The 25896-nt window shown below is 40.3% G+C and overlaps 1 protein-coding gene across 1 annotated transcript in view; it reads left to right on the top strand.

Moving 5' to 3' along the window:
• pik3r5 (phosphoinositide-3-kinase, regulatory subunit 5) overlaps window positions 1-25896 on the top strand; it is a 104932-nt gene that overhangs the window by 11335 nt on the left and 67701 nt on the right. Inside the window, exon 2 of the mRNA XM_059948711.1 lies at window positions 9573-9679. Within this exon, the coding sequence (XP_059804694.1) occupies window positions 9586-9679 (94 nt within the window). The 5' untranslated portion in view covers window positions 9573-9585. The remainder of the gene's footprint in view (window positions 1-9572; window positions 9680-25896) is intronic.

A 25896-nucleotide genomic window follows, 5' to 3' on the forward strand; every position in this document is an offset into this window, starting at 1 on the left:
TGTGTGTTATCTATTTAAAGTCTTCTGTGCTCGTCCTGACTCCTCCTAAGCAGTCACAAACAAGACACAAACTGCAGATGCTGGAAATCCAAGCAGCACACATGAAATGCTGCAGGAACTCAGCAGGCCAGGCAGCATCTATGGAAAAAAGTACAGTCGATGTTTCAGGCCGAGATCCTTTGGCAGGACACCTCTAGAACATTAATTTTTTTGATCATCCACTCACCTCACTCTAATCTACTCCCTTCTGAACATAGCAACAGGGGTGGTACTGTTGTGGTCCTGTGAACTGATTTCAATCTTGCAGAGACCAAACATAAGCTGTAAGACCTGTTTCAGTATCTCTGTTTGAGCCATGATCCTTCCACTGAATTTCAAGATACTGTCTTCCAGGAGTCACTGACTTCATTTCCTCAGGAGATCCTCCATCACAACATCTCAGTCTCACACTCTGCTTTCGCTTACAGCTCAGCGTCCACCAGGAGATCTGTTCCCTGCTGAGTTCCTTCAGCATTTTGTGTGCCCTTGTAAAACAGTGCAAGGATAGAGATCTCTTGATCCTCATCTTTGATCCCACCAACTTCCACATTCAATATATTATCCTTCACAATTTCTGCCAAATTCAAAAAGATTCTACCACCACACCCTTCCAACTACGTCCCACCTTCTGGCATTTTCTCATTCAACATGTACTCCAATCCTTTTGCCTCTTCTGTGCTCATTATCCAGTGACCAAAATATCCTTCCCAAGTAGAGCAGTGATTCATCACCACCTCTTCCTAACCCCAACTTTGCATTCATTGTCCATAATGATGCTCCACTCCAAATCAGGCTTACCAAATGTAAATTGGGTGATTGCATTTCAGAAGCGCCTGTGCATATCTGCAGGGATGGTTCCATGCTTTCTGTTACGTAGTCAGAGATTCATGGAAATGTACAGCACAGAAACAAGCCCTTTAGCCTATCTAGTTAGTGCTGAACCACTTAAGCTGCCTACTCCCACCGACCTACATCAGGACCATAGCCATTCATACCCTACCATCCATGTACTTATCCAAACTTCCCTTAACTGTTGAAATCGAGCTCGCATCCACTGCCATATTAATTCTTCTTCCCAATTCAATATTGCCACTTGTGACCTCCTGCACTAAGATGTGGAAGACATTTTGTTTTATCACAGCATCTAGTGCACAACCTGTGAAGGTGGTGTAAGCAGGTATGATAGCAAGTTTTAAGAGGTCTTCAGACATATGTGAACAAGGAGGGAATAGAGAGATACGAGCCATGAGCAGGTAGATGAGATTAGTTAGATTGGCATCATGGTGTGTACAGATGTAGTGAGTGAAAGGGCTTCCTCCTGTGCTGTTTTGTTCATTCAGTGGCTGCTTTATTACAGACACCTGTACACTTGCTCGTTAATGCAAATATCTAATCAGCCAATCATAGGGCAGCAACTCAATGCACAAAAACATACAGACAAGGTGAAGCGGTTCAGTTGTTGTTCAGACCAAGCAACAGAATGGAGACAAAATGTGATCTAAGTGATTTTGATCGTGGAGTGATAGTTGGTGCCAGATAGGGTGGTTTTGAGTTTCTCAGAAGCTACTGAGCTCCTGAGATTTTTGTGCACGGCAGTGTCTAGAGTTTACTGAGAATGGTGCAAAAGAACAAAAATTAACACACGGTGAGCAGCAGTTCTTTGGATGAAAACATCTTGTTAGTGAGAGAGTTGGAGGTTAATGGCCAGAATGGTTCAACTGATAGCATATGTGGATAGTCAGAGGCTTTTTCCCAGGGCTGAAATGGTTGCCACAAGAGAACACAGGTTTAAGGTGCTGGGGAGTAGGTACAGAGGAGATGTCAGGGGTAAGTTTTTTACTCAGAGAGTGGTGAGTGCGTGGAATAGGCTGCCAGCAATGGTGGTGGGGGCCAATATGATAGGGTCTTTTAAGTCTTTTGGATAGGTGCATGGAGCTTAGTAAAATAGAGGGCTATAGGTAAGCCTAGTAATTTCTAAGGTAGGGACATGTTCGGCATAACTTTGTGGGCTGAAGGGCCTGTATTGTGCTGTAGGTTTTCAATGTTCTATGAAAACTTCAAGCTGACTGGAAGGTGACAGTAACTCACATAACCACATGTTACAACAGTAGTGTGCAGAAGAACATCTCTAAATGCACAAAACATTGAAACTTGAAGCAGCAGAAGGCCACACTAGCTTCCACTCCTGTGCCTAATATACTTAGTGTACATTTAATATTAATGCCTATCCTCCATATCTTGCTTCATTGCTATTATAGCATCTTTCAAAATTTGGTGAATCAAACTGTCACTGCAGGTAGCATTGATGCTGATTCTGATCTTGTGCAAAATATCACAAAACTGACCAAGGTACACCATCAGGGTGTTATTCCAAATGAGATGCATTAATGTGATAGGGCTGGACTTGTGCAGATGACAATAAACTCAACTGCTGACGTCTATAGTCCATAGGTGTCTTTTTCAGTCTTGCATGTTGTTGCCCACAGGGCTTGCAACATTTAAAATGTTTTGGCAGTGCTTTCCTTGTTTTGCCATTTATCTCACGCTTAATCATGTGCACTTCCTGCTATTGGCCAACCACTATTTCAGTTTGGCTTTGAATAGTTCCACAGCTTTGCATAGCTGGATGAGGTTTCTAGATTTAATTCTGTATTATGTGTTAGTCATATCCTCCGATAAACTTCAGGATTCCACAAAGAGCAGTGCCTCTGATAGGCAAATCGTGCAAATTTCCAAATAGATAGATCCTTTATTGATCCCAAAGGAAATGAGAGTGTCACAGGAGCATTACAAGTACACAGATATCCAAATATACACATATTAGAAGAGAATATTCTTCAAAAATCTGCAAATAATTACAGCTTTGTTAAGAAAGTATCAAAGGTTTCTCTCTATCTGACAATTTCATTTGTTGGTGGGCTGCAAAGTTACTGATCATGCCAGTACATTTTCCAGGTTCACATAACAGGGTCTTATGGCGTAGTTCAAACATCTGTCCTTGTGACCAAGGAGATGTAATCTTTACTTTCAGCTCTTCTGGTTTCTCTGGTTTATGTTGTGACATATACATAGGAGTATTTTTGTGCGAGATTTTTTCTCCACTGTCTTCATTCTTTAGAAAGGTTATCTGCTTGAGTTTGATAAAGGGACACACACACACACACACACACACACACACACACACACACACACTTAACTGCCTAATGCTGCCTGGCCTGCTGAGTTTTCCCAGTATTTTCCAATTCTGTTTCAAAACTTGTTTTTCTTTTTCATTATTTGTTCAAAGCTGAATGTATGGTAATCCAAGTTAAGTGTTTTATAACAGAAGGGGAAGCAACTTATTCAGGGTCATAAATAGTGCACCTGATTTTCTTTTCTTTTGCTGTTGAAAATGCAGTGACAATACTACACATGTAAAGATCATACAAGAACAACTGAGTCTTTTTTTTCCACTGAGATTTGGTGGGACTTTAACTAGAGGTCATAGGTTAAGGGTGAAAGGTGAAAAGTTGAAAGGGAACATGAGGGGAAACCTTCTTCACTCAGGAGGTCGAGAGAGTGTGGCAGCACAAGTGGTGCAAGCAAGCTCGATTTCAATGTTTAAGAGAAGTTTGGATAGGTACACTGATAGTAGGGATATGGAGGGCTATGGTCCCGGTGCAGGTCAATGGGAGTAGGTAGTTTAAATGGTTTCAACATGGATTAGATGGCCCAAAGGGCCTGTTTTTGTGTTGTGTTTATCTATGACTCCAAAACTCCTGGAATTTTCACAAGCTACAGGTGAAATGCTAATGTTTCAAGGTATAATTAGCTCTGTAGAGTGATTGCTCCATTGTGTGTCATTTTGTTCAAATATCTACATGTCCTTTGAAATTACATGCTTTGGTATTAAGCTGATCATTTTTAATATACGTTTCTTGAAGGCAATACATCCTTATTCATCCCTGCGTAATGCCTAAATGAATCAGGACTCTGCATAATCAGAACTAAACATCCTTTGTTTTGTGCTCTAGCTTTCTCAAAATAGAGGCTGAAGCTTTGAAACTTTTCATTATATTTAAATGATGTTTTTATTTTATTTGGAGCTCCAGCGCGGTAATTGGCCCATCTGGCCAAAAGAGCCTGTGCTGCCCAATTACACACGTGATCGATGAACCTACTAACTTGTACGTCTTTGGAATATGGACGCGAACTAGAGAATCTGGAGCAAGCCCAGTGGTGGAATTGAACCCAGCTGGGTGGTGTTGTATTGACATTGCACTAACTGCTATTCTACCATGCCACCCCAGATATGTATGTGTCGCCTTAGACCTTTGAGATGTGTTGCTCTTCCAGATCTCATACTGTTAATATTATATTCAGAACCAATGTTTTGCCAGCTCAACAGACCTGTCTCTGCACCCAGTAACTAATGGTTTGCCATTGGGGTCAAAACTGGATCCCCGCTGTTTGCAACTTAGATGCAGGAACTGAGTCTTCTGCATTCAAATTTACTGAGAGACAAAGATAGATGGGAAAGCAGATTGTAAGGAGGATACAATTGATTAAAAATTGAACTGGACCAATTTCCCACGGCTAAAACTTGAGTGCTCAAGACCAGTTGGGTCACCACAGTATTTATCAATATTGGCCTAAATCCAGTTTGAAATGATTTATATATATCAACAGGTAATGAAAGAAGACCAGTGCAAGTCTCAGTGCAAACCCACAGACCTAATGATGCTTTAACGTGCAGGGATTAGTCACGCCACCCCACAGTAGCAACACACTTTGGCTGGGTGGGGCTGTAAGGCAGAGGAAAACAGTTCCTTAGGGGATTTTAAAATTCTGGTTAATGAGATAAACTTCCAGAGAATGACTCCATCCAGCAGGTGTTAAGGTGACCTAGTACGTACTCCAGAAGAAGAGTCTTGCAGGGTGATGCATCGAGAGTTTCTACCTGCAGTGAAAATCCCCCACAATGGAGTAATCTAAAAATCAAGATGTCAAAAGCTATATTAAAGCAATTGGTAAACCATACTTTATACCTGTGGCTTGGGGAAGAAAATGTGTCTTATGTGGATGTCTGATTTCTTTAAGTATTCATCTAGAAGTATGAAGAAGTTGCAGGATTTACTATTCAATGTTTTTTTAAAAAAAATTCAGTTCGATGGACCTCCACGGCAGAACGTGAATGAATTTGATGTGTCATCTGACCTCTCCTGGCCTAAATCGGTGGATTGTACTGGTGTTAAGCTTTGCTTGAAGAGGGGTTAACCCAGTTTGCAAAGGGAAATTTTATTTTACGTAGCTTATAAAGGTTGCCTCTCAGTTTGGAAGTCCTTTATATCCTGTAGAGCCATCATCTGACTCTTCTGCACTTCTGAGAGTTTAAGCACTGCTCTTCTCTATAGCCTTTTCCTTCTCCCTGTACCTCCCACTCTGCCTCAAGTAGATCAGGTTTCAGGGCACTTCTGAAATGATGCAGATGACAAAATCTCATTTTGAGGAGATCAGTGAAACCTTCAAGCACTTCCCTAGTTCCTGTCTTGCTCTTGGCTCTAATCTTTGTGGTCTCAGCTACTGAGCTTTGACAGTGTGGAAAATGGCGAATTAGACAGTATCTCCACTAACAGTGGCATAATCAGTGAGGGACTCATGGAACAGTGCCCCAGAGGCGAAACGGAAGAGAAACTACTTGTTTCATTTTAGCATATTTTTGCATGTAGAGAAGCCATCAGAAAAGCCTATGGTCAGTTTTGAAAGTTCGCAGTCATGTATCCCAGTGAGAACATGGTGTCCTTTTAAATAACAAAACCAGTGACAAATGAATACGATATATTATTTCTGAATGATGACTGTAGTACAGATAATTTGCTCCCAATTTATTTTGGTACAGTGGAGATGTACATGATGCAAGTAATCATCAGTAATGTAATTGGTGCTCAGAAAATATCAGGTGAGTTAATGAGAAAAGCTCACAGAAGTGCCAGATCTGATCGATTTTGCACCTGATGCAATTTCACTAGGAAATGTTCTCCATTATAATCCAGTTAAGGTAAACTCAGAATTGTAGCACGTAAGATCTGAAGGATAGGAATTTGAAGTCCAATTTCTAGGGCAGAGTCTGCAAAGGAATATAGACGACTCAATTGGTTGAGCAAAAAATTGGCACTGTGGGTTCTCTCAGTCAACAACTGTAGTTTCAAGATGATTTCAGGATGTATGTTAGGATGAGTTATTAAGCTCTTCTGCATATGAAGCTTGTGCTATAGGAATTAAGTGTGAAAAGCCGCAGACAGAGTCAGCTGTTTCTGACAACAGTTGAGATCAGTTGCTATAGAAAGTTTTACTAAGTCAGCACAATTCAAAATGCTTCTTTTGTGCCAAATGATATCAAATTATCTTGTAGTTTGAAATGATTGATTTAAAATTAACAGGAATATAGAGTGTAGGATGAGTAGTAATTAATATGTTGAATGAATTATATTTAATTCATAAATGTAATTCATCTAATATTTTAGTCACTATTCTACCCAATGTTTGTCACAAAGATCATGAAAGGAGGTGGTTTCCAAGGGGAAATTAAACATTTATTGGCATCATCATATAAATCCCCTTACTCAGTGATATTTTCTGAGGAATTATCACAAAAAGTATCTCTAGTATTAAAGAGGCAGCCTTCACCCACCGACTTACAAGTCTCTTTGAAAAGTCAAACAATATTATTGTTTTATTCTATGTTACCATCTTCAGGTAAGGACTGGCAGGGTAGATGTTGTGAAGCTCGAGCTGGCAAAGCTAGACTGGGGGTCGGGGGAGGGTGTAAAAGGGCTTAAGATAAGGGGTTCACTATTTATGACTGTGATTGGGAAAAATGTCTTCATGCAGAGCAAGTAAATCTTTGGAATTCTGTACCTCAGAAAACTCTGGATGATCAATCTTCCAATACACTGGATTGCTGGACTCATGCAAAGTTGATGTCTTCATGCAATTCATTTAGATCCACATATGGTACATGACCCATCAAGTTCATAACACCATAAGATATAAGAGCAGAACTAGGCCATATGATCCATCGAGTCCGCTCCACCATTTCATCATGGCTGATCTAATTTTCCTCTCAGCCTCAATCTCCTGCCTTCTCCCCATATCCTTTCCGGCCCTGAGCAATTAAGAATCCATCCACCTCTGCCTGAAATATACATAAAGTTTGCCTCCACAGCTGTCTGTGGCAAAGAATTCCACACTTTCTTCTAGTCTAACAGAATGTCATAGCTCCAGATTCTACTTTCTTGTATCACCATATACTGTATTTTAAAGCCCTCCACTGAAACATTAGAAGTTGTTTTAGACACCTCCTTGAAACTGTTAGTTTAATGCTAAGCTTTCCCTTTGAAAAATCCAATTCAGTCCTCTGAAAATGCGCGATTAGTGTGCAACCATTGCAAAGACCACAGGTCAATGGAAAACTATAACTTAAGAAGTTAGAACATCCAAGCATAGAACTTCTGTTTGCAGTATTATGTCACTGATAGTAAATGTATTATTATGAGATTACATTGTCCACTGTTTCCACTAAAATAGTGGTCAAAAGAGCATGCTAGAAGTATGCTGTCTTTGTGGCCTGATAGTTAGTTAATATTGAAAGGTAGGAATGAACCTTCACCTTGCTGGTAATGTAGTTGTCTCTGAGTGAACATGTAATAGGCCGGAATCTATGGTGTACAACCTCAGAAAGTGGAAACCATAATATGGTCTGTATACATTCAGCAATCTTGAACACAATGTTCATGGTCAAAAAGAGTGATCACTCCTTGCAAACAGCAATTATATGAGAGCAACACATTAATCAAACTAAATAACTTCTGCCAAACTTTAGCAGCTTCCCTGCAAAGTGGGGAAATCTTCATAAAGCTGGTTATAAAGGATCATCTTTGTTTATTATTTGGAACATGATTATAAGATCTCTTTTATGCATACTGGTAATATGTTACTTTCCACTGTGTGTTTAAGAGGAACTCACGTTTCTCAAAGTTCAATTCCCTGTGAAACACTGGGAGGTTTCCAGGCAAGTTAATGATGTAGTAGTAGCAGCCAGTACCTTCTCCAGTTCCATCTTTATTTCTGCATATACGGTCACTAAAGAAGAGTAGACCAGACATAACAAAGCATGATCGTGATCTAGAATGCACTTCCTGAAAGTATTGTGCATGCAGATGCGTCTGTGGTTTTAAAAAGGAAATAGGACAAATATGTGAAGTCAATGAACATTCAGTGGCCACTTTTTTTAGGTACATCTGTATAACTACTCAATAAAGCAAATATCTAATCAGCCAATCACTTGGCAGCAACTCAATGCATAAATGCATGCAGACATGGTCAAGAAGTTCAGTTGTTGTTCAGACCAAACAGTAGAATGGGGAGCAAATACAATCTAAGTGACTTTGATCATGTAAAGATTGTTGGTGTCAGATGGGGTGGTTTGAGTATCTCAGAAACTGCTGATCTCCTGGGATTTTCATGAACAACAGTCTCTAGAGTTTACAGAGAATGTTCCCCCCCCAAAAAAAAAATTTTATAACTCCAGTGAGTGGCAATTCAGTGGGTGAAAAGACCTTGTTAATGAGAGAGGTCAGAGGAGAATGGCCAGAATTTTTCAAGCTGACAGCAAGGTGATAGTAAATCAAATAACAGTGCATTACAACAGTGGTGTGCAGAAGAGCATCTCTGAATGCACAGCACATTGAACCTTGAAGTGGATGGGCTACAGCAGCAGAAGATCACACCAGAATCCACTGTTGTACCTAATAAAGTGGCCACTGAGTGTATTTGTTGGGTATAGGAGAAAGTCAAATGTGACTAACTACTCTGCTCTTAAGATGTGGGTGGTCCGGCTGAATTGAATTATACCTGTCAGTCCTGGCACTGTTCTTTGAATCTATTTTATCATTCATTAGCAAAAAATTGGATTTATGAAGACCTTCTGCAGTTTCCGGTTTCCGATAATTCTCACACTCAGCCATTTTGGTTGGAGTTGATAAATCAGTTCTAAATAAAGAGAAGGGAATTAAGGTCTTAAAAGTTTCAGTGTCCTCATCTTGTTTATCAGAGTTGCCTGCTTTGAATTGGCTGCAACTATTGATCAAAGATGGAACAATTCTCTCTCTTCCGTGCTTCTTCGGTATGGCTTGTCCAAGTATAAAATTATGAGATCAACACATCGTTCTAATATTCTTCTTGACACAGTGTACTCAACACCATGACATCACTTGTTAGCTCTCATTGTTACATGGGACTTCCTGACTTTAGTAAAATTACTTGAGATTATGAAATTAAGGAAATATCGTCCTTTCCCCCACACAAAAAAATGCTCTTTAAAGGACTCAAAAAATGAGAAAGGCAAATCAAAAGACTGAGGCCTCATAGCAGTGGCTCTAAGATTTTTGAATCTGGATTGCTCCTCTATTATTTTATGGTCGCTAACCTGAATAGTCAGTTCTTCTCGATTGGAGTACCAGTGGAATTCTTTTTTTTGTCTTTGGTTTCTTTAGGAGCTGATATAAAATGCAGCATACCTCCTGTACAGAGGATCGTATCCACCACGCCTTGGAGAGATGTTTGCATGGTCTCGACAGAAGCGCCTCTTCTAATTGGAAGGGTAAGCCTCTCCATTTTAAATATATATTCCTGTTGTATGTGAGACCGAAGAGATTCTTCATATGCTGGAGGCCTTGAACAGCACACACAAGATGCTGGCAGAACTCAATAGCTTAGGCAGCATTTATGGAAGGAAATAAAAATTTGTTGTTTTGGATCGATACTCTTCATCAGATGTTGCTGAGTTCCTTCAACACTCTATGTGTGTTGCTCCTGTTGTATGATTCTGGTGTGTTCATCTTTCTGAATATGAACTGTTTAATCATGCTTTTCAGTAGGATTTACAATGTCTCAGTTAAGGTCTGGCTGAAACTTTGTTCTCAAAGGGAGTTTAATGAATTATGAAACTGCTGCATAGAAAATATTAGAATTAGTTAATTGATAGAACTGTAAACACATCCTATTTTTAAGCAGATTGTAGATATGCACTGTCCTCTGTATTACACTTGTACACTGCTGGTCTAAATAGGAAATGATAAGAACCTGATGTGAGATTGACCTTTATAACAAACATCTGCTTAAAGTGGGACACTGTCCTTGTCACAACATAGTCAGGCGAGGAATGAATGTACAGCATTGGTTTTATAGATATTCATATTGAAACTTGCTGACTTGATAGGTGCTCATCAATTTAAAACTATGCAATATCCTGAAATATTTCCACACCTCTTTTGGGTGCGTAATAAAAATGAGATCATTCATGAAAATTAACCTGATACAGATATTTCAAAATATTTTTTGTTTTTATACAGAAGTTCTGGTATTTTTTTTTAAAGAGCAGGACAGTTGGGAATACTCATTATTTTCCTTATCTTGCCAAATAAATCTCTTCAGATAAATGTCCAAATGTTGTTTGAATGTTCCTGTGGAAACTGCTTCCTCCAGACCTTCAAGTGGTGATCTATTTTGATCTTATTCACATTCTGTATTTGCTAATTTTCCCTCAAGTTCATTATAAATCAGTGATCTTTAGATCCACTTGCCAGAGGAAGTAATTTCTCCCAAAATGCTCTATTCAAGCCCTTCATAATTCTGTATGCAATTCTAAATTTCCCTTAATCTCTTTGCAAAGGAGAACAATCCCAGCTTCATTTTCATTCCTCGCTCAGACTTTGTTGGGACTGTTGCCTAAAAATTGAGCACAACCTAGTAGCTTCTGTCCAGCCAGAGACTCTTTGGTGTTTGTATTAATTGTCTCTAGTTAGAAATTACCTTTGTATTTGAGCAATTATTCAGTATACACAATAAAGTATACACAATATTTGTACAAAGTACAAAGGAATTTTGTATGGCATGAAGTTGGGGTAAAATTCATTGTGGATCTCTTGATGCGTGTATTCTGATGTGCAGGAAGAGGCAGGTCTTTTACAGAAAAAGTAGCTTCACATCGAAAACACATAGAGTCATAGAGAACTACAGCACAGAAACAGGCCTTTGGCCCATCTAAACCATGCCGAAACATTTAATCTGTCTGCTCCCATCAACCTGCCCTGGGACCATAGCCCTCCATATGCCTACCATCCACGTACCTATTCTATCTTCTCTTAAAAGTTGAAATTGAGCTCCCATGCACCATATGTGCTGGCAGTTTGTTCCACCCTCTCACAATCCTCCGAGTGAAGAAGTTTTTCGTCACGTTTCCCCTTAAACTTTTCACCTTTTACCCTTAACCCATCACCTCTGGTTGTTGTCCCACCCAAACTCAGTGGAAAAAGCTTGCTTGCATTTACCCTATCTATACCCTTCATAAATTTGTATACCTCTATCAGATCTCCTCCCATTCTTCTACGTTCAAGGAATAAAGTCCTAACCTATTCAATCTTTCCTCCAGACCCAGCAACATCCTTGCAAATTTTCCCTGTACTCTTTCAACTTTATTTGCATCTTTCCTGTAGGTAGGTGACCAATACTGCACACAATGCTCCAAATTAGGCCTCACCAACTTTTTATATAATGTCATATCCAAAACAAAAAAACATAAATCATACATTTGTAAGCTGTGGAATTACTGTCGACATTCTTACTCAATTTCCTCCAGCTTCTAAGATTTGTGAATGTGCATATTGAAAAACTGTGTGTGTGTGCAAATCTTCCCTTCTCCTCCATCCCCCATCTGCCCACCTTTTCCTGTTCTATTTAAGTTAAGCAGCCTGTCAGAGGGTGAACCATTCCTCTTTATTCTTCCATCATCTGCAGGTCAGAATTAAACTGTATTTGCTGCAAGTCTGTTCATCTTACCTGCTTTTTACTGAAGCCCGCTGATATCCTGCCTACAAGCTACTTATTTTCAAGTTTTGTGTGATGAATCTTGTGTTTCCTGTATCAAGTATTAAGTCCAGATTGGAAAAAAAATGCATTTATTACCATTCCACAAGAAACTTTGCCAGGTAATTTTAATTTGTCAGAAAAGTATTGGTTCACCCCACTGTGGCCTCCTGCTACTTGTCTAATTGCCTTAATCCCTTCACTGTTATATTTTAAAAGTAATCTGATTTTTCTGCACTTTGCAAAACAATTTCATCAACAATTTAATTGCCAGATATGATTGGAGATAATTATATTGTGGTTCATAAAGATCACCAGATTGCTTCAGGGTCCCTAGTGCACATTTTCTCCTGCGGAGGGGAAGTGCAATGACATCCAACAGCTTAGCTAGAGTTAATATCAACAGAATCCAAGATAGCCCTTTTATAGTGTTAGCTCATTATGCAGTAGGGAAAGTTAATTGTGAACTTCTTGCAGAGGCAAGGCTTGAGAGTACTGTACCAGGAGAATCTATTGCTAAGTCACGTTTAAGGTTTTCTGCAAATCCTGGTTTCAGTACCATTCCGAACCGCAACCTAACCCCTTCTCCCAATTCTCCAACCAATCCTACCCACTTCACCACCTAACTGTGATCTTGGTCCCTTGACTCTGTGGCGAATTATGAGCCAGGCTAGCACCCTTCCCCTCACAGCTAACTGTGACCTTCAGTATGGGTGGGGCCTCAAATGAACTCTATATGCAGGGCAGAACCAATAGCTTAGGTCTTAAGCACACCAGAAATTTACAGTGGAATCTTATACCCAAAACATACATTGGCACCATGTGCTTCATTAATTTTCTTATTCACAAACATTGACTATGAAATTGGTCCAGGCATGGAACAATTTATTCATCAATGTTTGTGAATAAGACAATCAAGCAAAACTTTCATGTTTGTTCTTACAACTTGCTGGACATAACTTACCTTTAAAACACTTGCCCAGGTAAAAATAATACAGTTGTTGAGGGCATTCTGAGAATGTCCTTGAAATATTTTCCCTGTTATGCTGGAAACCTCTGGCCAAATTGTTTAGAGTACTTGTTTCCAGACAGGCAACATGTCCTGGTCTCTCTCGGTGAATGAGTCTCTCACATGTGGAGATATTGATTTGAGAGAGGATGCTGATGATAGTTCACTCATCTGACCAATTAATTTGGTGGATTTGACAGATACAGCCATGATGGAACTTCTCCAGGGCTTTCTGTGCATCTGTTGTTTTTTTCTTTTTTAAAAAAAGCCTGTCCAATCTTTCCACATAGCAAAAACGTCTTCTTGTTTTTGGGCCTTGCTTTCAGATGCCTGAGGGCCTGTCCAAGAATGTTATATTTTGCCATTAATTACCACTCTGAGTTTCTTGGTAACTCTCAACAAACTTGTCCCAGTTTTTAATATAATGCTGAGACTCTCAGACAGGGACTGCAGGCACTCTGCAGCTCTTGTTAGATTGGAATCATCGGGTTGTTCATGAGGTGCTGACCACGTACAGGTACTTTGAGGATTTCTCGAGTCTTTCCACATTGATTTTGCTGCAGCAGTACTTTATAGCCATTTTTGTTTGGTGATCATGTTGATGGAGATAATTGACTGGACTGGGTAGTGTCCAGTACTTATTGGCACCAGCCAGGAATCAGTCATGGGGATATCTCCGTGGTCCCTCACTCTGTCCATAACATAATCTAGTATTTACAATACTTGGACATGAGGTCTTCTACTTGTCAAATGGGGTATTGGTGTGACAAGACCATGTTCCAACCAGAGGACACTGTTGGAGTTCGTTTTCCCTTCTCTATTTTTGCCTGTCACAACTTCGTAGAGATTTATGCCTTTTTGGACTCTGCCACCGAAGGAAAATACAAGGAAGATTGGGACATGGGCTAGAGATTCCTAAGGTTGCTTATGTCTCCCTCTTGTTCCCGACCGTTTCTTCCAGGTTTGGTTTGTACGACCTGATGACAATGGCACATGGGTTCCACAGTAGACTGAGTCAGCGGCCATGTTTGCTTATCCAGTGGGGATGTCACTGAGCAACAAATCAGTGTTGGTTCTTCCCTTAACTAACATCATAAAAATGCAAAAGCATCAAGCAGACCGTGCATATTTTCATCCCCCTCACCACAAGTACGTTACGGATTAATTGATTCCATTAAGCTCATTGTTATTTTGGGGAAATAACTCTGGGCCATTGTTGCAGGTATATTACCGACTGGGTGAGAAACTGTGCTCAGTAAAATATGTTTTCAGCCCCATGAATGCTATTGCAAATCCAGAATAATGCCTGATGTTTGTGTGCATGCTTTGGGGATGCAATGCCAGATTTGTCATTGAGTCTACTGTAAGAATACAGAGCACAAACATCATGATACTAATCAAGCAATACTGATTTGATGCCACCTCGTCATTTAAATCTTCAAGACCCAGCTGACGACTTAAGTTTGAGCAACTGAAAGCTTGTTAAGCCACATTAAGCACCCACACACCCCTACACAAACCTCCCATAAGCATCATTTAAGAGGACTATCAAAGACATGCAGGATTGTTGCTGTTTTATGTCTTCACGTTGCTGATACAGTTCTGCAATTCGTGGTGCTTCTCGTGGTTGATTGCTCTTTCGAATGAATGCCTACGGTAGTGCTCCACTCAAAGAAGATTTTGCTGACTTCAAGGCTTCAGAGAGTTTGCTCACAGTCAAGGCATCCAAGTTGGCATTGGGAATGAATGGACGATCATGTATGTTAGGAGTAGTTGCTAGAGGAGGAGGGAGAAGGGCAGCTGTGTGACCGCAACACTATTTTCTGTGGTTGCGCAGGAAGCCATTCTTCAGATTCAGACTTATTTATTTAGCACATATGCATCGGAACAGAAGTGTGAGATAATATGTTAACTGGCCACTCTAACTTATCTATGTGTGCAGGGGCTAATGGGAATGTGGAAGAAAAAACGCGATCAGTGTAGGATTGGTATTATTTATTTATTTGGAGGCCCAATGAACCACACCAGCCAGAAACCCACCAACTTAACCCCAGCCTAATCAGAGGACAACTTACAATGACCAATTAACCTAACTAGTAGGTTTTAGGACGGTGGGTTGAAACGGAGCTCCCACAGGAAACTCATGCATTCACAGGGAGGAACGTACGAACTCCTTACAGATGATGTCAGAATTGTACTCCCAACTTCAACAACCCATTCTGTAATCATGTCACGCTAACTGCTATGCTACCAAGTGGAGCAAAATTGATGGTGTGATCATGGAGGGTTTTGTGACACCCCCATGGTGTGAGATAGCCATTGACTAAATACATGTTAATTTGTGTGCACTACATGTTGGTGCTGAAGGATATTCCAGTGACACAATGACCATAAGCTCATGCGGTTGAATGCTTCTTACCCAGGCAACAGCCATGAATGCTGTCAATCTGTGTGGTATTATGCTGCTTCAAATGAATTTAAGACAATGTATAAAGACTGGTTTCTGGGCAATAAGAGCTATTATCAGAAAAACTCTACTCAGATTACAGTGAGTTCAATCATATCACAACAAATTTGTTGATATTGATTATCTGTGGAATGATGTGCTCTAAATAAAGCACTCAAGGAAAACCCTCATCTAGTCCATTAGGTTGCCTTTGGCAATGATGGTTGCATGTGGCACAGATTTGTTACTGTGAAGAAACAAACCTTGTTAAGATACAACAGAGAGGAAGCTAAGGAACAGGAGGTGGAGGAGGCAATGGAAGAGAAAGGGTGTCTGCAATGTCAGACCTTTCTTTCTGGCAATGCTGCTCATAAAGAACAAAATCAAGCTCAAACCTTCAACCCCAGATCCTCAATCAGCAGCTCATTCTCCTTATCTTCCCTCTTCTGCTAACCATCGCTGTATCCTCTCAGCCACAATTCAAACATGAAAGCCATCACAACGTAAATATTCCAAGCAAGGATATAATTCAAAGCCCTCTTTTTTGCATGCACCTTTTGCATTCTGCTCTTGCCTGCCTTCCTGGCGTTTTTGCTTGTTCTATTCCACTTGAATTAAATTGTCTTTATTTCTTACATCCTTCACATACGTGAGGAGTAAAAATCTTTATGTTACATCTCTGTCTAAATGTGCAACGTGCAATTTCTAGTAATTTGTAATAAATCGTATGTACAACAGGAAAGTCAATATAGCATAGAAGTACATTTATATCAGTGTGAATTAATCAGCCCAATGGCCTGATAGAAGAAGCTGCTCCCGGAGCCTGTTGGTCCTGGCTTTTATGCTGCTGTACTGTTTCCCACATGGCAGCTGCTGGAACTGTTTGTGGCTGGGGTGACTTAGGTCCCCAATGACCCTTCGGACCCTTTTTACACAGCTGTTTCTGTAAATATCCTGATTAGTAGGAAGTTCACATCTACGGATGCGCTGGGCTGTCCACACCACTCTCTGCAGAGTCCTGCGATTGAAGGAAGTACGATTCCCATACCAGTCAGTGATGCAGCCAGTCAGGATGCTCTCAATTGTGCCCCTGTAGAAAGTCCTTAGGATATGGGGACTCATGCCAAATTTCTTCAGCCGTCTGAGGTGAAAGAGGCGCTGTTGATCTTTTTTTTCACCACACAGCCGGTATGTACAGACCACGTGAGATCCTTGATGATGTGTATGCCAAGGAACTTAAAGCTGTTCATCCTCTCAACCCCAAATCCATTTCCATCGGTGTCAGTAGGGGTTAGCCTGTCTCCATTCTTCCTGTAGATCACAACAAGCTCCTTTGTTTTTGCCACATTGAGGGAGAGATTGTTTTCTTTTCACCACTGTGTCAGGGTGATGACTTCTTCTCTGTAGGCTGCCTCATTATTATTTGAGATAAGGTCAATCAATATAGTATCGTCAGCAAATTTAATTAGCAGATTGCAGTTGTGGGTGGTGACATTGTCATGGGTATACAGAGAGTAAAGGAGGGGGCTTAGGACACTGCCCTAAGGGGCTCCTGTGTTGAGGGTCAGAAGGGCAGAGGTGAATGAGTTTATTCTTACCTCCTGCCAGTGATCTGACAGGAAGTCCAGGATCCAGCAACACAAGGCAGGGTGAGGTCTCTGAGCTTTTTGTCAAGCCTGGAGGGAATTATGGTGTTGAATGCTGAACTGTAGTCCAAGAACAGCATTCTCACGTAAGCATTGTCCTTCTCCAGATGTGTAGGGACGGTGTGTAGAGCTGTGGCTAATGCGTTATCTGTCTATCGATTGTGTCAGTAGGCGATTTATAGGAGGCCTAGTGTGGGCGGTAGCATGCTGCAGATACCAGCCTTTACTAGTCTCTCAAAGCATTTGCTTATTATTGAGGTGAGTGTGACACGATGCCAATCGTTCAGGCATGTTACCTTGGTAGTTGCAGGTACAGGAAAAATGGTGGATGTTTTGAAGCAGGAGGGCACTCTACACTGGGAGAGGGAGAGATTAAAAATGTCTGTAAATACACCTGCCAGTTGTGCTGTGGACATCCTGAGTACTCACCCTGGGATGCTGTCCGGTCCTGCGGCCTTGCGACTGTCCACTCATTGGAAACACCTGCGTACTTCAGCTTCAGAGATAACCAGATCACTTCAGCGGCTCCCCTCGGGCTCTGTGTTGGAAATCTCGTACTGAGCATAAAAAAGACTTAGCTCATCTGGGAGAGAGGCAGTGACATTGACAGCACCACTGTGCAGCTTAGCTTTGAAATCTGCGATGGTGTGCTTAATCACTGCTACCCCACTGGCTGAGGCAGGCCTGGTGGAAGATCTCTGGTTCTCAGTGGAGGAGGTTACAGATGGATTTGAAAGATGACCCTCCACATCCTGGAATTGCCAATGACACATCGCATCTTTCTGATGTGGTTGGCAGCACAGCTGGTTGTTTGGCAGATGGTACCAACAGGAAACATGGGGAAATAGTGGAGAAAGCAATCTTAAGAAAAGTGGTCTATGATATCACTGCTAAGTCACTGGTGGTTTTCCCTCAGCTATTGTGAATATCTGCTGCTGGACATTGGAAATACCACCATAACAGCTGAGCTTGCATGACTTCACTCTCCGTTTCAACCACAGTTGAAACTCCTTCCCACTTTGATAGGTAGCACTTGTCATGCTGCTGCAAACTACTCAGTATGAATCAGAACCAAGTTGAATATCACTGGCACATGACCTGAAATTTGTTAACTTTGCAGCAGCAGTACATTGCACAGAATGACAATAGAGAGAAAAAGAAAACCGTACCTTACAGTAAACAATATAATAGTTAAACAAATAAGTAGTGCAAAAAGCAGGAAATTAAAAAAAGGTAGTGAAGTGGTGTTCCAGAGTTCAATGTCCATTCAGAAATCGGGTGGCAGAGGGGAAGGAGCTGTTCCTGAATCGTTAGCTACGTGCCTTCAGGCCGCCGTACCTTCTTCCTGATAGTGGCAAAGAGAAGCGGGCATGTCCTGTGTGGTGGCAGTTCTTAATGACGGATGCCACCTTTCATCATAGTTGCTGAGCCCGCACAAACAGACTCCCAAGTAGGAAAGAGTGGGTGGGAGCCCAGAGAGGCATGTCACAGTAATGTGGTGAGACCAGCTCAAGTTGTTCTATTATCTTTAAATTCCTTAGATTTTTAGCGATCAATAATCTGAAATTGGCATAGTACATTTATTTATTTTATCATCAATAATCTATCTTCCTTCAATTCTTGCAAAAATTTTTACAGTCTCATTAATGCAAGTTTTTAAACAGAAATTACATAGCAAGTGGAAATGACAACCGCATTAATTTCCAGACAATGAGTCCTAGAGTAACATTTTGAAATGTTAAATTTCACAACATCACAGAATGTTGTCAGTGCTCTTACAAATCACAGATCGACTGTCAGTTACTTGAATATTGATGTACTTTTTTCAAAAGATGAGGAAAGCCTAGCTTCAGTAAGCATGGTAGTTGTCAATTTCCAAATAACAGGATGTGGATAGATTTAGTGAATAGCTGAAAAAATGGCAGGGTTTAAGACTATAAGACCACAAAATATAGGAGCAGAAGTAGACCATTCGGCCATCAAGTCTCCACCATTCAATCATGGGCTGATCCAATTCTCCCAGTCATCCCCACTCCCCTGCTTTCACCCCATACCCTTTGATGTCCAAGCTAATCAAGAACCTATCTATCTCTGCCTTAAATATACCCAATGAATTGGCCTCCACAGCCACTTGTGGCAACAAATTCCACAGATATACCACCCGCTGACTAAAGTAATTTCTCTACATCTCAGTTCTAAAAGGGTGTCCTTCAATCCTGAAGTTGTGCCCTCTTGTCCTAGAATCCCCAACCATGGGAAATAATTTTGCCATATCTAATCTGTTCAGGCTTTTTAATGTTCAGAATGTTTCTATGAGATCCCCCCTCATTCTCCTGAACTCCAGGGTGTACAGCCCAAGAGCTGCCAGATGTTCCTCATACAGAAAGATGTAAGATCATGCACTTCAGTAAGAGGAATCAAAATGCAGACTGTTGTGTAAACAGAAATTACAAATGAGTGAAGTACAGAGTGACTAAGGAGTTCTTGTACATGGAATGCAGACGTTAACAGTCAATGCTGCAAATAGTTAGGAAGGCAAATGATTATTTAACATCATGGGATTGGAGTTTAGAAATTGGGAGGTATTGTTTCAATTGTAGAAGGTACTGGTGAAACCATGCTTGGAAAACTGTGCACTCCTTATTTAAGAAAAGACATGGTAGAATTGAAGGCAGTCAAATGAGATTCACTAGGCAAATGCCTGGGATGAAAGGAATGTCCTATCATAGCCCATTGAAGAAGGTGGATCCATATTTTTTGGAGCTTGGCAGAATGAATGGAGATCTTATTGTAATAGAGAAAAGAAAACTCTCGGAGAGCTTGACAGGGTTATTGTGGAGATGCTTCCATTCAAGCAAGAAGACATACTTGCAAGATTAGGGGGCAGTAATTTGAAGTTAAGGTATATACGAATTTCTTCTGGTAGAGGTAGGTGAAACACTGGAACTTCCCACCCAAGGAGATTGTGGAGACTTAATCACTGGAGGTGTTTAAAGAAGTGAATACATTTTTGAAAGATCAAGAGATTCAGGATTAAGGGGCTCTGGCTCAAGAGAAGAGATGAGGACTGGGATATCATCTGTACTCATAATGAGTGGAGGTGCAGGTCTGATGGACCGGATAGAAGACTCCTGATCCTATTTTAGTATTCTAGTGTCCTATTTCTTCTCAACATATTAACTAGGCTGTAAAAGATTCTGCCAACATTGCTTCTTTTGGAATGAGGCCAATATAGACATTGAATTTTGATCTTTATCACATTGGATTGTAATATGAAGATAGATGAACCTGAGTGAGACACACCATTTTCTGTTATAGGGATTTCATCACAATGTACTGTAAATAGTTACTTGTGAATGAGCTGAATTTGATTATGAATAGGCTGTGGTGAAAAATTGAGAAACTTTTTTCACCTACTTCCTTGCTGCTGAGATGTTGGTTCTAGTTATGCCTTAAGGCATCAGGAGGAATGAAATTTAATAAATTGGAACTTTCAATGACCAAAGAGCCAATTGAGCTCATTGGCCACATATCCTCAAACCCCAACCTTGTTTAGAGACAGTCCTTAAGTATACTTAGGAATGAATTAAATAACAAATCAACTCATGACTAAACATGAGGAACTAAGTTTGCACGTCGAAAGTAAAGTAAATAGTATTATTAATAGTATTACCTGAGATTCTTTCTCCTGCGGATGCGCTCAGTAGCTATAGCAAGATCAATGAAAGATCACGTAGAGCATAGAAGACAACAACTGTGTAAATGCAAATATAAATAAATAGCAATAAATTACAAGAGCATGGAATTACAAGCCTCTCTACATGGATGTTTCTTCCTTTAAGAACTAGTGGGCTCGCTGAGCTGTGCCAACATAACCGGACACAGGCTCAGTGGTAGATTTCCCAGCCTTACCTTGAGCCAATTCCATTAGTGTCATGGGGTCATAAAATGCAGAAACTGGTCCTTTGGCCAAACTCATTTATGCTGTCAAGATGTCTTCTTGAGCTATTCCCATCTATCTACATTTGGTCTTTATCCATCTAAACCTTTCCTATCCACATCCTTGTGCAAATGACTGTCAATCTTGCAATTGTACATACCTCTAACAATTCGTCTGGCAGCTCATTCTATATTCCCACCATACTTTTGTGTGAAAAACATGCTTCTTATGTCCTCTTTAAATCTTTATGCCCCTTAAGCATATGCCCTCTATTTTGGACTCCCCTACTCTAGGAAATATTGTGCTACAATCCAACTTATCATGATATTTTAAGTTTCTGTAAAATCTCCTCTCAACCTCCTTTGCTCCCTAGTAAACAATCCCACCTTGTCCAGGCTCTCCTTATAACTCAAGCTCCCCAGTCACTGCATCATCTTTTTGAATCTTTTCTGGACCTGCTCTAGCTCAGTCAAATCCTTCCTATAGCATGGTGACCAGACAATATTCCAGGCATGGTCTTGTTGCTGTCTTGTACAGTTGTAACGTGGCACCCCAACTCCCACTGCCTTGGTAAAGCAGTCAACATAATCGGAGACCCTGCCCATCTTGGACATTTTCCCCTCTTTCCCCTCCCATGGGGTGGAAAATACAAAAGCCCAGGAATACGTACCATCAGGCTCAAAGGCATCTTGCTGCTTAAAAGACTATTGAACAGTACCCATTCATGATGCTTATTCAGTGTTCTTTATGCCATGCAAGAGCTGAGAAGAAACAAAAATAAAACTAGCAGAATTTGATAATTTAGTACAATTTAAGCTTGTGTTAAGTGGAAAGTGGAGGTAAACAAAGAGCAATAGTTCTTCATTGGATCACATGTTCTGCAGTGAGATAGCGGTGCTGGTTTGGAAGTCTAAATTAACAAGTGTTTACTCAATGAGCGACCATTTTAATTAGCATAGGTCTGGTAAATATGCAAATGAAAGAAGTTTGAAGTTTCTCTCAAGCACGAATTCCACCTTTTCCACATTCCACATTAGGCAAGGCAACATCCCTCCCACCACTAATAGATTTTATAGGAGGTGCTATCCCAAGAAGCAACATCAATCATAAAAGATCCCAACCACCTGCACTGTTGCCTTCTTCCTGCAGTGCTGGTCAGTAGGAGGCAAAGAAGTCTGAAGTCCCACATCACCAGGTTCAAGAACACGTTCCTTTCCTCCAGCCATTCAGTTCCACAACCAACCAGCACAACTCTAATCATTGCAGATTAGCACCACCATGACCACTTTGATCACTTTACACAAAATAGAGCTTTTTTAAAAATTATAATTGTATTTTTCTTGTCAGATTGTGTATAATTGATGTTTTTTTCCTGAGAATGCTGCTTATATGACGCTATGTGCCTGTAATGCTGTTTCAGGTAAACTTTTCTTTGCACCAGTCAATCTGATCATAAAAGGGCACTGCTCAATAGTCTTATAAGAGTGTGATAGAAGCTGTCCTTTAACCTATAACCATACAACCATTTAACAATTACAGCACGGAAGCAGGCCATCTCGGCCCTTCTAGTCCGTGCCGAACGCTTACTCTCACCTAGTCCCACCTACCTGCACTCAGCCCATAACCTTCCATTCATTTCCTGTCCATATACCTATCCAATTTTTTTAAATGACAAAATCGAACCTGCCTCCAACACTTCTACTGGAAGCTCATTCCACACAGCTACCACTCTCTGAAGTTCCCCCTCCTGTTATCCCTAAATTTTTGCCCCTTAACTCTCAACTCATGTCCTCTTGTTTGAATCTCTCCTATTGTCAATGGAAAAAACCTATCCATGTCAACTCTATCTATCCCCCTCATACTTTTAAATACCTCTATCAAGACCCCCCTCAACCTTCTACTCTCCAAAGAGTAAAGACCTAACTTGTTCAACCTTTCTCTGTAACTTAGGTGCTGAAACCCAGTTAACATTCTAGTAAATCTCCTCTGTACTCTCTCTAAAACCTGTTGGACTTCAACTCTTAAATCTTGGCCAAAATATAATAAACAGGTTATAATATGTCCTGAGTCTTTCATTTACTGATTTGACAACATATTGTAGCACTTTATTGACTGTCCTTCTTTATTTACTGTATCTAACATACCCATTTTCGTTTTGTCCCTCTCTAAGCTTGTTCAGCCATCGATTTTTCAGAACACAAATGGCCCTGCAATATTTCTCTCTATCTATATCCCCTCACCACTCTTTATATTTTTCTTTCTTTATGTGACTCTAATGCCATGAAGATATACTTTATGGCAAATGCTATACCAGTGGCTTTCTTCAGAACATAGCCTTTCACATAATCAATATTGATAACCTATCATTAAATTCAGATAACAATAGGTCAAAAGATACAATTAATGTCAGAGGAATGTATACAATATACATTCTGAAATTCTTAAAGATAGTGATGAAAAATGTTGTTTAAAAGTGTGTAAATTAAACCAATACTATTCAGTTAACTACATTAGCAATTGTGATATTCTGTTGTAGACGTTTTTCAGAAAATTAATAATATTCTTAAGTCTCTCAGTGAATGTGCATTCATTATACTCTGATTAATCACACTCTTTGTGGGTGTAAGATGGGAAGATTGATAACCGGATGATGTGTACCTATTTTCTTCATTGAAATGATGTGTAATACTAATTATCAGTGTTACAACGACTGTTTGCTAAACGCTTTTTGATTGCTAGTGATAAAAGGCCACGTTTACCAAATGCTATACACAATGTTAATTCATATTTCTATTTTAATGTAGACATCCTCTCCTTTTCTAGGAACACATCTGACCCTGCAATATCTCTCACTATCTACCATGCATAAGCTATACATGTTTTGGTCTAATGTCAGAGGGTGGTAAAGACAAATACAAGTTTGGATAGTGATGAAGAAATGTTTCTAGAATACCAATCCTTTATTAATTTACAAAATAAAATATGGAAAGTAGAGTTTTGCAGGGCTAATTTTTCACATTTAGTGAAATAATTTGTATTCTTCATATTTTCTTGTTTTCATAATAGAACAAGGTTTAAATTGTTGCCTTGTCTCAGCAGTACCACACTGAATAAGGATGTTGTGAGTTAATGTTCCCCTCCAAATCAGTGAGCCGGTTGTCTAATAGCCAAATACAGTGATGAGGGAGCATTGATGTGCCTGAGGTACAATCATTTGAATGAGATGTCAAGCTGATGTTTATTATATCAGTTGGATGTAAAAGATAACTTGAAGTAATCCTTGACTAAGTTATCTTAGGCCCTCGTGATTAATTTGAACAGTACTTCATCACCATTTGCAAGATTTTTGTATTTGCATAGACTGGCTGGTGTATCTCTACATTGCAACAGGGAATGTTATAACAATAATTACAATAGTCTGGTTTTTGGTTTAAGACTTTTCGAGATTTTTGTGAAGATATCAAGTACTTTTTCTACACACAGTAATCTGGATCAACACTAGCACACCTCAAGGATGCATGCTTAGCCCACTGCCCTGTTCTCTCTACACCCATGACCGTATGAATCGGCGCAACTCAAACGCAATTTATAAATTTGCTGTTGACACAACTATTGTTGGATTGTTGGCGGAATTACAGATGGTGATGAGGAAGTGTAGAGGAGCAAGATAGATTAGCTAGTTGAGGTGTGTCTCAGCAACCTTGCACTCAATGTCAATAAGCCAAGGAATTGACTGGGGACCTCAGTAAGGGTAAGTGGATGGAGCACTCTCCGGTCCTCATTGAGCAGAAAGAAATGGAATGGGTGAGCAGTTTCAAGTTCCTGGGTGTTAACATCGCCTAAGATCTATACTGGGTCAAGCATATTGATGTAATTACAAAGAAGGCATGACAGTGGCATTTCATTAGGAGTTTAAGGACATTTGGTATGTTACCAAAGGTACTCACAAATTTCTACAGATGTACCATTGGGAGCATTCTAAGTGGTTGCATCACTGTCTGGTGTGGAGGAGCCCCTACATGGGATCGGAATAGCCCGCTGTAAGTTCTAATTTCGGTCAGCTCCATCATGAGCCCTAGCCTCCTCAGCATCGAGGACACCTTCAAAAGGTGACCCTCAAAAAGGCAGCATCCTTCATAAGGAATTCCATCTGATGCACCATCAATAACTCTTGGAGACGTGAGGCGAGATATAGGCTTTTATTGGCTGGAAGAAAGAACAAACAGCAATTGACCACCACACTACATCCTGGAGACTGGGGCAGAGTCCCCAATCGCCTTTATACCGGGGTCCATGGGAGGAGCCACGGTCAGTGGGAGGAGCCACAGGAGCAGTCAGCAGAGGGGGTGTGTCCAGACAGGTATATGTAGTTCACCACACCATCATCCAGGTCGTACTCTCTTCTCATTACTACCAAGAGGTAAGGAGCCTGAGGACACATACTCAAGATTTCAGGAACAGCTTCTTAGCCTCTGCCATCAGATTTCTGAATGGACAATTAACCCATAAACACTTCCTCAGTATTTTCCCGCTCTTTTGCATATACTATATATATATATATATACTTATTGTAATTATTTTGAGACTGGTAAAGGAAAACAGCAAACATGATGAATATTTTCACTTAAGGATGTTAATAAATGCATTCCAAAGGACAAAAACAGAGTAAATTTAGCTCTAAACCTCCGGTAATGAAGTCTATAATTAGTGTCTTGATGGTAAGTAAGACTACTCTGGGCTACATTAATTACTCAGCACTGTAACTATTGGGTTGCATTTGACCATCTGTGTGGAAAATGGGAAACGGGTTGAAGTGCAATTTTCAACATAGTTATATGTTAAAATAGACAAATTTTTAAGCATGCATCGTCATTACGTCTTGGTATTACCCCATGACAAAATAAACCTTTTC

The sequence above is a fragment of the Hypanus sabinus genome, chromosome 23, assembly GCF_030144855.1.
Source record: "Hypanus sabinus isolate sHypSab1 chromosome 23, sHypSab1.hap1, whole genome shotgun sequence".
Lineage (NCBI taxonomy): Eukaryota > Metazoa > Chordata > Chondrichthyes > Myliobatiformes > Dasyatidae > Hypanus > Hypanus sabinus.